This window comes from Halichoeres trimaculatus, unplaced genomic scaffold (assembly GCF_033239565.1).
Source record: "Halichoeres trimaculatus isolate MK-OKI-2021-1 unplaced genomic scaffold, fHalTri1.1 fHalTri1_scaffold_14, whole genome shotgun sequence".
In the NCBI taxonomy this organism is placed as follows: Eukaryota; Metazoa; Chordata; class Actinopteri; order Labriformes; family Labridae; genus Halichoeres; species Halichoeres trimaculatus.
Genome location: NW_027437192.1, coordinates 21,179,128 through 21,195,398, shown reverse-complemented (window position 1 = coordinate 21,195,398; position 16,271 = coordinate 21,179,128). Strand labels below are relative to the sequence as shown.

The following is a 16,271-nucleotide window of genomic DNA, read 5'->3' as shown; positions in this document are numbered from 1 at the left end:
CTTCTTTTGGCAAAATTTTCATGTAGAAAATGTTTTGTTTTTACAATGAACACACTGTCATTAAAAAGACAAAAGTTAATTGATTATGGACGCAGGTTATTTGCGACATAATTATTTTTTTCTATTTATTCATATGTTTTACTGCAACTATACACAGTCAACTCTTCTTTTGTTTTGTGTGTAGACTACTATATGTGCAACTTTATGCTGATTAAGATGTACACTACATACATTGATTTTGTGGGGAAAATAAAATATATATTTTTTACAGTATATTTGTGTGTTCTGAGTATAAAAACTTGTTTGTAAAATATTTTACAACACACATATTTCTGTGCTGTATGTAGTGAGTGTAACACTGAACATAAAAAAGGCCTAAGTCATTGTGATGAATGGAGAAGAAGTGTTTTCCATTCGTCATAGTGTTTTACATTGAGCACATCAGTATTCAACTGGTTCAGTAAACGTCCATTCATTTGGTGGTTTGTGTGTTTAAAAAAGGAAACACCATTTTGAGAAGTATTAACTTTGTTGTGTACAGTTGCATTTTGCAGGAGAATTAATCGGTTTTGCCTATATGTGTGTGTGTGTGTTTTAATTTGTGTGTAGAGTTCTAAGAGTTATGAGACATGGTTTCAGAAAATCTGTGTAAACAATCAAGGAAAACAGTTATTTATGCATATTTGTATTTTTGTTACTTAAGAAATAGATTATGTGTTGTGTGTAAAAAAGTGTAAATCTGCAAAATTTCCCAGGATCCTAAGGAATAAAAAACATTATATAATCAACATTTTCTATAATCAACACTGTGGACAAATTTAGAAGCCTTTCTTAGAGTTATAAATCACAGAATTTGAACATATTTGAACATAATAAGGGCTAGAATGAGCAAGTAAGTATTATTGTTAAAAGCTTGTCTGAACTTTAAAAATGATTTTTAAATCATGGACACATTTTTGGGATTGTTGTGTATAATTTTTGTGTCCTTTTAAGTTAATAATTTCTGCAACTGCAACTTTATCACCAAGTGTTTTAAACTCAGTTGTACTAAAATTGTGTGTCTGACAGAGAGACAGGCTTACAGTGTGTGCAGCAGCAGAAAGAGGAGTCCTCTGGACGGGGGTTCGACGGTGACTGCGGTTGTCCCACAAGACGATCTGTCCGGAGTAAGTGCCCCCCACAACCAGGTTGGGATGAAACCTGGCAAAGCCCACAGACACTACAGGAGACTGAGAGAAAGGGGAGAAAAGAGAGGAAAGGAGGATTCACCACATTTTATTCAGGTGTGAAGTGATTTTATGAGAGAATTTCTTAAAGTGATATATCACTGTGAACCAATACAGCAAGAACAGAATCAAAAAGCTTGTTCTGATGAAATGTGGAGATAAAATGCCAGACAGTGAGAAAAGAGCAAAAACAAAGAAAGATGTGAAGCGAAAAACGGTAACGCTAGACCGAGCGTGAGTGGGAACGAGTGATCAAGGCGGCGTGATGGGTGGCAGACATGAGGAGATAGACGGGAAGAGGGGAGATGATGAGTTTGGTTACGTGAGGGTCCGCTGAGGAGAGGAGAGAGGGGTGACGCTGAGGCGGAGACTAGACAAAGAGGGGAATTGTAGTCCTCTTTTTACCAGCCGTTTCACATTACAGCATCAAAACCCCAGCAGCCACTGGAGCGCTCACTGTAGCCTCCATCATGACAAGCGCACCCTTGAACTCCCTCCCTCCACAATGCTGTGTTTATTGAGTTTTGGTTCCTCCTCAGTGCTCATCCCATATGGGCTTCTGCGTGCAGCGGCTAGCCTTCCCTGACACCAGGCCACTGAAGCATCTGTGCAGCGGAGTTATGAGAGACTGCTGCAGAAGGGTAGGTGGTGTTTCAAAAATGTACCCATCCATCTATTCACCAAGTGAGGCAGCAAAACCAGGCTGAGAGGAATAATAAATTACAGGCATGACAGGGCCAAGAGAGCATTGAACAAGAAGCTCATAGACATGCATCACAATTAAAAACAGCCAAACTGTAAAAACAGTCAGGGTGGGTTTCGCAAAAGCAGCGTTGCCCAATATACTCGTAGATTTTGTTGGAGGAACAGTTGGTGACAGTTTTAGAGTTCCTGAAAACAGTACATTAGGTATGACTCTGTTTTGAGGCGGAGAAAGTCTTTTTGTGTAAGAATCCTCCAAACTGTACAGGAGAGGATAAAATGTTAGAAGATATAACACTTTATAAATCATACACACACAGTCAAACAACACAAGTACTGTGTTTTACCTCTCCAGACAATGTCTCAGACTCCAGGGCTGGTTTTTAGGACTCATGACTTGGACTCAAGCTCTGATGACTAAAGCTATGACCCGGACTCAAGAGACAGAGAGGACTCAGACTTATTGATAAAGACTGTTTTACTGTTTTGTTTTTTGCAAACGTAAAATAACATGTGTGGTCATCTGTATGTACGCTCAGCAGTCGTTTCTGATTTTCCAGCAAATGCCAGCAAGAGCAGTGCAACATGTGCAATAAAAGAGCCACTGATGGTTCAGTTCAGTAAACACATGTATTAATACACGTTACACCTAAATAAGAGACAAAAAATTTTCATCATTTTAAAACTAGTCTTAAATACACACACTCTTAAACACTAACGTGTCAAATTGTAAAGTGGTTATGAGAATTTAGGAAGCAGCTAATACTCCTCGCCTCTACTACAGGTGGTCAATTCTTTCTAAATTCATTCTTTGTATTTGGAGTGGATCAATACTTTGTATGGCTCATTTGTTGGTCATGGACATCAAACTGTTTTTGTTTTCAGTGATATTTTTACTACTTTTCTCCTGTGTTTGTCTGGAGATCCTACATGTAACATGGCTGCATTGTTTACATGTGAACTCAGCTGTTAGCAGCCTGTAGCATGTCAATGCTAACTGGTGTAAGGCCTGATGTCTTCCCACAAGGTGAGGAGAAGGAGGTGAGGACGACGTGCTGGTTCTCAGGTGTGCGCTAAGAAGTGACGACATGGACCTGTCCTTCCATCCATCGTTATTGAGAACGTAAGATTTATCTCCAATAAGATGGAGGAGCTAGCTGTGCTAACCCAGCAACAGAGGGAATACCAGAAGGCAGAGTAGCATCATGCTATTCACATAATGGAGCTAACATCTGACACCAACGCCACATTGGAGGAGCTTCACCTGCTGTGAGCAGACAGGATCCAGGAGACAGAGACTGAACAGACTTCTGAAGAAGCTCAGTCCTGGACCCTGTGGAGGTGGAGGCTGAACTGGAGAATGATGGACAAGCTGTCGTCATCTATTTCTTATGGATCTTTTTGCACTTTCTATACACTTTGTTACTTTTGTTGTCTTGATTGCAGCTGTGACTTCAATTTCATCGTAAATGAAAATAAAGTTCTATTTCTATTCTATTCTATTCTATTCTATTCTATTCTATTCTATTCTATAGTGTGGTGTTTGCCACCATTCTTCCATGTTTCTGTTACAGTTTATCGACCAGTATGTGCAAGCTCTTAAGTCAAACTGATATCTTTAATGCTGTTAGTAAATAGTGTTGTTATCCATAAATTTTAAAATGCACTGTTTTACAAAAGAGCAGGAAAAAATGAGATGCATGACTACGCTATGACTTCTAATTAAGGCTATTTACTCTGATTCCTGAACAGAAAAAAAAATGTTTTGGTGGTTGAATGTTAGTCTTGACTTATGTCTGACTTCTCAGAGAATTCCAGTTCAGTTCAGTTCATTTTAGTTTAGTTTAGTAAAGTTCAGACAACTTTATTTATTCCAGTGTGCTGTCTCAAATTTGGGAATAAAAGTGTGAACTCATGTTCAGACTAAAGAGAACTCACTGAGAAACAAAGAGTTCAAATCAAAGCGCTCCATGATGCTGGATGGTTTTCTCCTTTTTATGACAGGCAGTCTAAAGAAATGAATAAGCATTTTAATCAATAAAAGAACCACTATGAACAATACACTACACTGTTGTGCTCAAATCAATTCAATATGATCGATGTAAACCAGTAAAAGGAAGAGGTTACTTTAACCAACTGGCTTTCGTATTTCTCGTGACTAGAAAGGTTTTTAGTGTGAAGCACCTAACTCAAAACTCCCAGCTCACATTAAAAAGATACTAAAAGGCAAATATTTGTGACAGGAAACACTTTGTGATCAGTCTTTCTCGGTTTTGTTTCTTTAGAGTAGTTGTAGTCTCAAGTTACTCCAGATGACCAGACTCAAAACAATAAAGAAAATAAACAATCTGTAACTGCCTAATAAACCACTGAGCAAAATTACACAAGTTTTAGTTTAGTTTGATATGCTTTAGTGATTTCACAGATTATTACTAACTTAAAGAAAAAGAAAATAAACACCTTTTTTACCTCTTTGATATTGACACATACATGAACAGGTCAGCCCTCAGTTAGACCACTTCTATTCTCACAAAGCTTTGGGATGACCTCTAAACTCTGTGGTTTTCTGAGGAGCTGATGTTTGAGATCTGTTTCCTGTTCATCAGACTCCACAATATCCTGGCTTCTGTAATCTTTGTACTCAAACACAGACATCAACTAAGTAGGATAACAGTATGAATGTATGTGTCTTCCAGGAAGTGGGGGAACTAAATGATGCTGAGCAGCTGAACAAGTAATGGATGCAGAGGTTTAACACCTGGAAGAGTGTGTAGGAGCCAACAGTTCATTGATCTGTTCCTGTCTATATCAAATAACTGTTTGATATTTAGGGAAATTTGCCTGATGCTTTGCTTGTAGAATAAGGGCCCGTTTACCACTGTTTTCAGGGTGAAACACAAAAGTAATGTTGCTTTTCGGCCTTGCGTTAACGTGGAAACTGTGTTCTCGCTGTTCTCTAGCTGAAAACACAAACTTTTGAAAACAGTCTACAGAGTGGAATTTTTCTGAAATGCTGCCGACACTGTTGCCATGTAGACAGTATGCTGGCATTTTCAGTGGAAATGTTGACGTCAAGCTCTGTGTCGCACATGGCAATACAACAGACTAGCTGTACTGTTGTAACGATTGTCGTGGTCTACTGTGTTGTGCTTGTGCTGCTTCATCTGCTGAATCTGCTGACTGTCTTTCAACAAAATGTACTTCTGTTGCTCCACTTCTACACTTATGCTGCGTTTTATTTGTACCCGGAAGTTGGAATTTTCAAGTTCCGAGTGGGAACGCAAAGCTAGAATGCCCCCCCCAAGGTCGGAATTTCTGACTTGTAGGTCGGATCCATAGACTGTATATAGAGTGGACAGCATGGCTCTGCCATTTATCATTGTGCTGTTTTGAAGCCAAAATTCCTCCGTCACAGGCACAGCCATTGTAGCAGTTTGCTGCCAGAGTCTGTGCAGTAGAGACTGTGAGGGATTCTGGGAGAATCTGAGTGGAGCTGGGTGACAAAAATAATAATAATTTTTTTTCTTTCAAAAGTCTAATCACTTCTTGACTCTAACTCCCGACATGTTTTACAATCCCCCCCAAAAATGAACAGCAGCTGTCAATCATTGTTAAACGTTACATGAAGACTCGTTTTTAACCTCGTATGAAAATGAAACTTATCAGAAAAAAAGAGGACCTGAGTACAAATGGAACGCAGCATTACCATTCGCCATTACACCAGATGATCAGCCAAACTCTGCTTCGGTGGAGATCTACCAAAAGCAGCTTCTGGACAAGGCAGTTATAGCGCCACCTACAGGCCTGGCATGCTTACTACAGCATTTTCAGTCCCTCAGCATTTCCGTGTAAACGCATTTTTATAACTGCATTTAAGCGTTTTAAGATGAAATGTTGTCGTGTAAACAGGGCCTCAAGCAAGAGGTTAAAACTACTTTATCAAATGTGATTTTTTTTTAAACTGTGCTACACATTTGTTCTTTCCCCTGTTTCACATCTTATTGCTAAGCTATGGCTAATGGCCTCTTTCTTTCAACTTATGGTGAGGAAGCAGATCATTTTCACTTTACTTATTCGTTTTTGAGTACTCTTCACTTTGTGGGACTGTATGTCCAGAAAGACAGGCTGATATAAAAGTGCTATTTAGGTAGAGGGTTAACATGCAAAAATGGTCTGCAAACATTCTTGGGTGGCTGTAAAAATGTCTGGGCAGCCATCACCTATGCCAGGTATTATCTATGTGAGGGAAACTGTTGTATTTAATCTCAAACAGACGCCTCACCAGTGTTTCCAATCAATCTTTTACCATTAACACCATCAAAATTAGGCTCACAAATCCACAAGCGTACAACAAACACAAACTAAAAAAAAAACCCTCTTTCCTCCCCTCTTCTCTTGTCATCCTCACAGCAGTTATCTCTCAAAGTAAACATCTCTACCCCACATGTGTTATGACAAAGAGAAGCTAAATCAAATCAAGAGCCGCCTCTATTTGCTCCACATGTTAGTTTAACTCCTAAGCCCTATCAGTGTCCCCATCTAAAGAGGACAAATCCTGACTAAACTCTGAATAGCCTCTTTGAGAAACCACAGGTTATGCCATCATCCTCCTAATGTACTGCCAGGCTTAGTCAAAGAGCTACTGAAAATTAGCACGACTTTGTCCCGATGGTGCACTCTGAGGCGCCTGCCAGCAGCAGCAGCAGCAGCAGCTTGGATTTAACATGAAAGCGTTTCTCCATAAATGCTTTTAATCAAACGTCACTCCGGCACATATGTTTTGGAGTTATTCACCTCTTAAACATACTGTATGTCATTAAGTGCTGAAATAAAAATCAATTTGCCCTGCATTATAAGGAAGTTTATGACTTAAACTCAAAGGGAATTGCTTGACACTCCAAAGCAGATTTTGAAATGTGGATGTCATGTTTAAATTAATGACTGAGATTAGAGCTGAATTATGGAGCGCCTGATTATGTTCAGGCTGTATTTCTTTAGTCTTTCTGTCGACTTTATTCATTCATGAGCCTCTACCATCAAAACCAAAATACTGCTTCTGCATGTGTTACAGGAAATTTATTTCAGGCTGTGTAGTTGACTATGTTCACATGACTGTGGAACATATTTATTGTGTAAAGCTTCAACTCTGAATCAAAGAAAAAGTTGGAGCACTGCTGTATTAGAGTTATTCAAGCAGATTGATTACACTCTCATGTCTGTACTGTAAATCAGCTTCAGCTGTCAGCAGCAAACTAACTTAGATCACTGCTGAATCTGTTCACAGCTGCGGTGGGCTTTTTCTGTCCAGCAGCGAGGCGAAGTCCAGGAATTTAGTGTACCAAATTTTCTAAAATATATTGGGAATATTCAGACATGTTTGGTTCATAACAGTGTGGAATTTCACAAGTTGCCTTGTTCCCAATGGGTTTGTGGTCTCAAGGCTGGTTATTAACCTTTGTCAGTGCTACATGATATTGATTTTATTACCTATGGTCTAATTGAGAGTCTGATTGGAAACAGAGTATAATTACTTATTTTTAATCAGGCCCACCAAAGGTAACCTCTAAGATGCTAAGTACAAAACTATAAGCCCCTTCCACCATTTGTAGCTATCTAATATCTTAACAGGCGCTTTGAAAAAGTCCAGTTTCTCTCAAGTGTCTCTGTAAATCTCATCTGGTCTGGCATTTTCTAAAAACAAGAATGGAGATACAGCAATGCCACTCTCTCCACTCTCTTCCATATAATTAACTTCTCGCTAAAGATAATCTAGATCAAGACATGAAAAATGGCAACTCCAAAGTTTGAAAAAGAGACTTTCACAAACCAATAAGTGCAAACAAGCACTGACAACTTGTGCTGGCTATGTATTGTGAGCCAGAGTCTGCATTGTATGGACTGGTTAGTTAAGCAGCTTAATCGGCGTCCCATCTTTGAAGCTAACACACGTTTAACTAACTGATAAAACTGAGAGAGCTGGCACGGACAAAAGTGAAAAAGCTTCTCGGTTCAGTTTGAAGTAGAAACGTATAGAAATGGAAAGTTCAGTGAGTCTTACAGTAACATTAATTGCATCTCTTTTACTCTGGTAACCAGGTGAACATGACAGCAGGAGCTGTTTTATGCCTCTATTTAAATCATGGCATCAGGTTACTAAACAAAAATACACGTCACAATTTGAGTATTTGGACTATTATCAATATGTCTAGAGCTAACTTTAATGACAGAAACCATGTGTGAGTAAAAGTTATTGAACATTCATTTAGGGTCCGTCAACACAGCTCTTTTCTCAAAGGTATTGAAACTGCATTTTATGACCTCTGGAGGGAAATTTTTCTTGGACGCAGTTTCAGTGGAAACGCTGATGTGCTGCTCCGCTTTGCACATTTGTCTTTTATCGTGGCGACTTACATTGCCATGCGTGAACCAAACAACAACAAACAGGAACTACCGTATTGTGTTACTGCTGCTGAATCTGCCGACTGCCTTTCAACAAAATGTAAATCTGCTGCTGCACTTCTGAGATCAGCAAAGACACATTCAATATATACCCCAGACAATCAGCCCACCTCTACTTTGGTGAAGGGTGACCAAAAGACTCTTCAGTTATATCGTCAACTACAGGCCTGGCTTGCATACTACAGTGTTTCCAGCCTCTCAGTGTTTCCATATAGAGGAATTTTTTTTCCGCTGCATTTTTTTTTGTTTTCCGGTGAAACGTTGTGTTAACGGGGCCTTAGCCCTAATTCGCACATAAAGCCTGAGTGCCGGGTTTTTGGGCATTCACCAATTCGTACTGGCCACGTCTCTGGAGCGCCATTGCAGGGCAGCACCAATGGCAGCTGGATACCCGAGATCACGTGAGAACCACATGAGAACCACATGTTCCTGCAGGAATCCCACCCATGACAACGTACTTGCATGGTAATTAATTAGCATGTTAAATTCACCTAGCCCTCCCAAAACTTCAGCACCTTCAGTCCATGCCTTCTCCTTTCTGCTGGTGTCCTTATAGAAAGAATGTGCTGTATCATATAAAATTATAAATTTTTCACCTGCAAGATTAATTTTTCTTCCTACAAAACCTTGCATTTCCTCTGGATCTGACCTGCTGATGACTTCTGTCCATGTGTCAGTGATGTAGTTTTGATAAACAAGGATGACATTTACGATCAAGGGCCAGAACATGGTGCTTTATTTTGAAATGACCGGATACTCTGATCGTTTTTGTGTCTGATTTCCTGTTTGGTACAATCTGCTCTATGGGGATTGACGCATTTCTACAGCGACTGAAAAAATAGACTCGCAGCGAAATAACCACGCTCAGCTGTTGGTGATCCCGGCACAAGTGGACTGCAACGCAATGATTGACTAGAGTGGTTTTGAAGTGTGGCGTAGTGTACAGCGTTCCTGCTTTATGTGTAAATGGGGGGTTAGCCCATGTCCCATCTGTTAACATGGAGGAGGCAGACCCCATAATCTCCACTGCTGCTCGTTAGAGATGGGAACTCAAAATGTTTGTGTTAAAGTTTACCTACACTTCTCTTACATCATCCATTGTTGTTTTGTCTTTTACCAAGCTGGACTAGCCTGTAGCTTTAAACATAGACTTAAGAGTGTGTGAAGTCTCAGAATTTAAGTTTGGTATCAATCAAAGTTGAACTTTGTCTGTTAATCTGATGCTACCCTCCTCCCATCCTGTGCAGACTCTCTCTGTTTCAGATTCATAAGTCTGAACATACCAGTCATACAAGCGCCACATCTGTCTAAATAACACCTCAACAATACTCGTGCCGACAATATTCCCGTGATGATTGCATCTCCGTATCAGGACTGAGACTGGATACTGAGCCTGACATTTCATTTCCAAACTCAGACCCGCTCTGTGGATGGTTCTCATCTCACATGCAGAGCGGGTCAGACACCTGCCAAGTCATCTCCTGCCAGCCCAGACGGAGAGGATGTGGGGAGTGACAGCTCCCGGAAGAAAAAGCAGCGGAGAGAGTCGCTCTGGTATATTGGGCATGAAATAAATTGTGGAAGTTTTGGAGGGAGACTGTCTCCAAGTCAGAACACAGGGTTCCATTTCTCTTCTAACCCAAGGTGTGTGTGTGTGTGTGTGTGTGTGTGTGTCTGTGTGTGTGGGTGAAAGAGTGAGTGAGGGAGAAACTCACATAAAGTATTATCTACTATATCTCACAGAGGCTCAAAAGGCTAAGTGCTTCTGGCAGCCCTTATTATATTAATGGGAAGTGTTCTGTAGAGGATAATACACACATGGTAGGCTGTGATGAAAGATGGCACCCAGCGAGGGATTAGAGAGGTTTGGAGGACTGACAGAGAGAGAAAGGGAGCATGAGGGAGGCGAACACTCCCTCCTTTGTTGCCTTCTCCTTTCTCTAGCTCTTTCCTCGGGCAACAAACTGTTGCTTGAGTCGGCTTGGGAAGTCCGAATTAGAGAGCATGGTATAGTGAGAAGAAAAAGGGGGGCACAGCAGACTGAATATCTTCCCCAGTAGATCTGTGCTCCATCTATCCTCCCCTCCTCCCCCTCCTCCCCCTCCTCGCTCACCGCACTCATCTGTTTTCCACTCTGCCTTATCAGGACCAGATGAATCTGACTGTCTTCCATTGCATCCCTGCTTCTCAATCTCCCCCCACTCCCTCCCGACCACCTTTCTCCTCCCTTTCTCCCCCTGGCTTTGCTCGTTTATGACACCCCACGGATTTTGTCACTCTGTGGTTGCTGGCAAGGAGGAAGAAATACCGAGCTGAGTCTCCATTTCACCAGGCAAAGAATGAGGGTTTGAGGGAGTGAAGGCATGAGGAGGAACACAAACAGGCCTTTCTCTGCCTTCTAGACTCCTTTTCCTTTATTTTCCATATCTTGTTTGTTTGCTTGGCTCATATATTCACTTTTATCTGGTTTGTGGCTTTATTATTGGGTTTGTGTTGTGAATTCTTGTTGCCCCAACCATACAATGCTCTATTGTTTCTTACCCTGAGATAGAAACTTAAGATATAGTCAATATAAGTTCCTCCTTAGGTCCATTTTTCAAACAAATTTATATCTGTCATATATCATCAGATTCTTATCCACAGTTATGAAACAGAAGAGGTAACAGAATATTAAAAGGAGATTTAAACAAAATGAAATGTTGGGCTGAATCAGGCCTAGAGTTGCAGCGTCCATAACACAATGGTATATAGGTTACAACTAACTTCACATGTGCTTATTTGCTGAGACAACTCATGGTCACTACACCAGAAGGCAAATGTAAGAAGTAGCTCAGCACCACTTGATGTATGTTAAAAATAGACAATAGACAATAAGCTTGCCAAGCTAAAGCTAATGACATTATCTGCGGTCATCAACACAATGTGAAATATCCTGACAGAGACTTTGAGTCGTGTGTCTTAAATTAGGACAAAATCCTCCCAAAGCTATAGAAAAGAAGACACAACCACTATGAGTGAGAGCTGGGTTACAATAAAGGCAGAGAAGTAAACTTGCACCTGCATATCAGGGTCATAATCAACTTGTTTTGGTTTGCGCACTAGTGAGAGTTAATTGTGTGATGATATAGTTGTAGTATCAATATTAATTCTTAAGCAAGGGCAATTGAAGGTGTTCACTCTGTTAACAATAGCAACAATCAGTAAACCAATTTGACACAATTCTCCATCAGCCTCTGTGATCCAGAGCTTTGCTGTGTTACATAAATTGTGCTGTTTTCTGATTATAATATCTTTATCCTGTTCAGTTTGTGAAAATTTATGTTTTGGTTTCAGTGACGAGGAAGTTGGTGGTTTCATCTCAAGTTAAAGATGCCATGAGGAGGATCTGTTTTAATTGGACTGCCTCTCCACCTTCTGGCCTGGAGTCTTTCCCACACTGTCGTAAACTACTTTTAGCAAGGTGTGTGTTTGTTTTGGGACAAATTTTCTTTGTTTAAGACAACTTTTTACTGGTGGTAAGATATTTATCAGTGCAGATATGTAGCGCTGTTGCTTGAAACGTGACATCAAGCAAACGTAGGTTTGTATCGTATGTTGGTAGCCGGCTAAATGTAGCGCTACTAGCAGCCTGGTGCTACGTAGCTGTAGGCTAACGTGACAACAAGCAAACGGTCAGTAGCTGTCTATCCGAGTTCTCTGACAGCCCAATCCTGTGAGACATACCTGTAATGTGTAACGTTAGTGAATCCTGGTTGTGTCCTGCCAGTCATCTACCAAGCAGAGCTAATGTAACCTCACTCTTCATTTTATTGATAGACTCTCAAGTTTGAACAGACCACTGCAGAATAACTGCTGACTGTGTGTTGGAATAGACATTATCACAAACAGATCAGTCTGTATTTTAGCCTTTAGCCTGGGCTGTATCCATCTCCTGTTTAGCTTTCTTTTGCTCTTCTGTCCTTTTCTGTCTGACAGTTTGGCTCCAGTGTCCGCCATCACTACAAAATTAATCACAAAATAAATCGTTTTCACCAGAGTAAAACACAGATCTCTCTTCTCACAACTCAACTTCATCAGCCGGCGTTGGCGTGGTGTTGTCATAGAGACTTAGATCAATCCGGCCCTGCTTGCCCCGATTGGGAAGTTATAAAGAAGCAACAAAGTTTCAGAATAACCTGTATTTTTGTTAATAATCTCATTTTAAAGTGTGGATTATGACCGGGCATATATCTAGAACGGACACTTTTTTTAAGACCACTTTCAAACTCCCCACAGCCCCTTTAAAATTCATGGCTTGTATTCAAAACAAGATTGAACTCAGATAGGAAACAGTCCACCATATTTTACAGTTTGCTGCTACAAACCTGACAGTGTTATGTTAAAGAATGACTATGTTACCTGATGACTTTCAGCTAAATACTGTGTCATGTGTTCTTTATGTAAGACATTGTCATGAAAGAACTAAACGAGGAGGCTTTAACCATGTAAACCAATGGTCTGACATGTTAAGCTAAAAGTCTCAAATCAAAAGGTCATGAGTAACAGAAACACGGGTTGGTGGTTGGAGTTTTCAAACCGTTTTGATTGCACCTGTCTGTTTTTCAGAGCCGTAATACTTGTCTTGTATTTTGTCACCTGAAAGATCAACTAGCTTCAAATCTCATTAGATATTATCTGTAAGAACCACCTCTGATCAGACAGTAAAGCTAAGTTCAAACACTAACCTTCTCCTGCAGTGGGGGTTATAATTTAGGTTAATTTGTTGTAAATTTCACATTTTGGTCATGACATGTCAATTTTTATTTTCAGGGTTCTTTAAAAAATGCTTCATACCAAGTTCATGCTCAGAAACAGACTCTTACTCAGTGAGGCAAACAAGTAGGCAGACATGAACCTGCATGACCCTCCTTACCGCAGAGTCTCTGTGATTGGCTCCTCACTCCTCTAACCCTGATTGGTTTGATTGATTTGCTGTAACAGAAAAGCTCTACAGCGCTGTTCTCTCTACGACTCTCCTACCTCCTCTTCCCTCCCTCCCTTCTCTTCTCTCCTCGCCTGCTCTTCTTACTCAAACTTTCTGGAAGCACCAAAGGCCTTGGGACCAAAGCAAGGCAGCAAGATATTAATAAAAATATGACTGAGTCCAATGGGATATGACAGTAGCGGCGGGGGTTGTTACAGGGAGGCGTGTGGTTTGAGGGGTTAAGCAGAGGTTTCAAGTCAAACAGGCTCTTTAATGTGGTGTGACTTTGCCCACTTGAGAGGCTGGTGTGAAGTTACAAGATTGGACCCAACTGGGATGGGGTGATGATAGGTCCAACTGCCAGAACGGGCGTGATGAGACGAGGCACGCTCAACTTGGTACGAGAATCCACAGCAGCGGCAGCACCAGCCACTTCCTTTGAGACACGCTGATAGATCACACACTTCCTCCACGATATCAGATCCTCCGTGTGTCACTGATCAGTGGCTCCAAAGAGGAGCCAAGAGACTGCCTCAAACAGGTAGAAGAAACCTCTATAGTTCACCAACACCCTGTTAGTCCTCAGAAACACTTTGCACAGACACAAAAAGCACTCTCAATTAAGGCTGCAACTAATGACGATATTTTTGATGTTGACTACTCTATTGATTGTTTTTTCAACTAGTTGATTCATCATGATTATTATGTGTACATACCTAGCTTGGACTTGGTTGTACCTCAGTGGCTAAAGAGTGCACACCTGTAAAATTCAGCCTGTGTAACTCAACCCATGGGGATGCATGTTGGTCTCATTTCTCTTTTCTTTTATTGTCAAACAGATGATTCAGCAAATGACATACTAAATAATATGACAGAAAATAGTGTTCGACTAACAAGAAAAAATAATGGTGTTCCACAAAATTAATGTTTAACACCAACATGATAAGTTAATTAATTATTGTTAGTTGTCTAAAACAGGAAGTGGTCAATAACTGGATATAAAAAATCTCTTGGTTGTTAACCCTCCAGACCCCTTGAACAGTGAAGTCAGTTTGTATTGTTTACACTTTAGTTAAAGTAAGTTTACACTGTGGACTAACTGGGTTAAATACGTCAAATCCATTCAGACAGATTCTGTGGAGGTGACAATCTAAGGATTTTGTGGCCCTATATGACCTTAACTAGCTCTTCTGTGGTTGTGGTTTCGTTCTCCTTTCTCTCTCTCAAGACTATTTTATGCTGTATACTTGGTTGGTTCTGCACTTTTTCTCTCTCCCTTGTTACACTTAGTTCCCTATATTCAAATAAGGAAAGAAAAGACTGAATGGCAGAGGAAACTATTACTTTTCTACGTATATGATTTGTCCTCAAGTGTGCCTATCAGAGTTGAAAAATAAAGAATTAAAGAGAGAAAGACAAGAGAGAAATGCAAAAAAAGAATCACATATAACTTTGAAAAGTAAGTATTTGTATATTGGGAGGTTTAAAGAGACAGTGTGCAGTTGTTGTTATACCAGTGCAGTGTGTGAGCTTAAATGAGCCCCATCAGATAAACATCCTGACTTTTAAAAAGTTACAGGAGTTTTGACTCTAGTTTGTGACACAAATCCTAAAAAACTGTCTACAACGGAGAGCGAAGAAGAAGCAAGTAAACTTTTATTTATCTAAATCACGTTATCAAGTACTAAACGTCAAGAGCTGTCAGGCTGTCCAAGCCAGAGATGCAGAGCCCTCGTCAGCGCACAGTCAGGGCTACAGAGATTTTCCTCATCAAGCTAAAGGTACAGATCAGCATTTACTGCCTGGTATTTAATTTCACCTTATGACGACAACACCACAAATAATTATACGATGCGTCAAATATTAAAATCCCACTTCAATAAATTTTTAATCGACATCATGAATCATATTGACCAATTGTTGCAGCTTTGTTGTGATAAACTAAAACCTTAACAAGTTCAGAATAAAACAAAATATCAGTAACTGATAAAGAAGGGGGCAGAAATGAAAATATTTTTAATTCAGGCTGCAAATACTTGAAATACTTTAAAAGATCCAGAAAAAAATAGTGCCAAAATAAGAAACAAGTGCTGGTAAATTAGAGCTGAATGAATGAAGAAAGCTCTGAAAAGGTAAAAAAAAAAAAGGTGGACCACATAATGCAGCGCTGCCACATTTGTTTATTCCTCGAGGGAACGATATCTGTCAAACCAGGACCTGTCAGACTATATTGCGTGTGAATGCAATATTACAACACTGCTGCATATTGCCAAAAAATGTTGGCGCACAATTCCCAGACTGTGCTTGCTTAACGTCACACGGTGAAAATCCTCCCAGAATCAAACCAACACCAGCTTTTCAGTTTCTACCTTCCTGTACACCACGGTCAGGGCTACAGATCCTGTCACACAACTGTAGAGAGAAATTACTGGAAAGTCAGGGGTGTAAACAGGACGTTCTTTTTTGCTTCTAAATTTACCTCTTTAAAGTTGACACACCTATTCTCACTGGAAAAAAACAAGAGATTATTCTAAATGGATTTAACTTTCTTGTTTTGTAAAAAAAATGCATTTAATCACATTTCATTAGAGATGAAATAGTTAAAAATAACAGTTGATGCTCTGCAGACACTATTTAAACTGCACACAGTGAGAGGAGAAATATAGAAGTCTGACCTGACCAAAACCCCATCTGAAATCTGAAGCCTTCCATAAGCCAGTGCCTTATACAATAAAGCTCCTGCTGAAGCAGACCTCAACCACAAACCCCAACCCTCCAATACCAACTGAGCTCTGTCATTCTTTTGTATCCTTCACACACACACATACATAGCACTGTTTTACTCATAAAACACACATTAACAAGAGTATACACCCAGCTACTATTTAGCCAGCTTCCTATAATATAAAAGTTTGTGCAAA

General features: G+C 40.1%; 1 protein-coding gene across 4 annotated transcripts in view; it reads right to left on the bottom strand.

Moving 5' to 3' along the window:
- The window catches only part of dync1i1a (dynein cytoplasmic 1 intermediate chain 1a), a 70,111-nt gene that overhangs the window by 20,157 nt on the left and 33,683 nt on the right, over positions 1 to 16,271 (bottom strand). For all 4 annotated transcript variants that reach the window (XM_074686461.1, XM_074686463.1, XM_074686464.1 and 1 more), the window contains one exon: positions 1,083 to 1,229. In XM_074686461.1, coding sequence (XP_074542562.1) covers positions 1,083 to 1,229 — 147 coding nt within the window. The remainder of the gene's footprint in view (positions 1 to 1,082; positions 1,230 to 16,271) is intronic.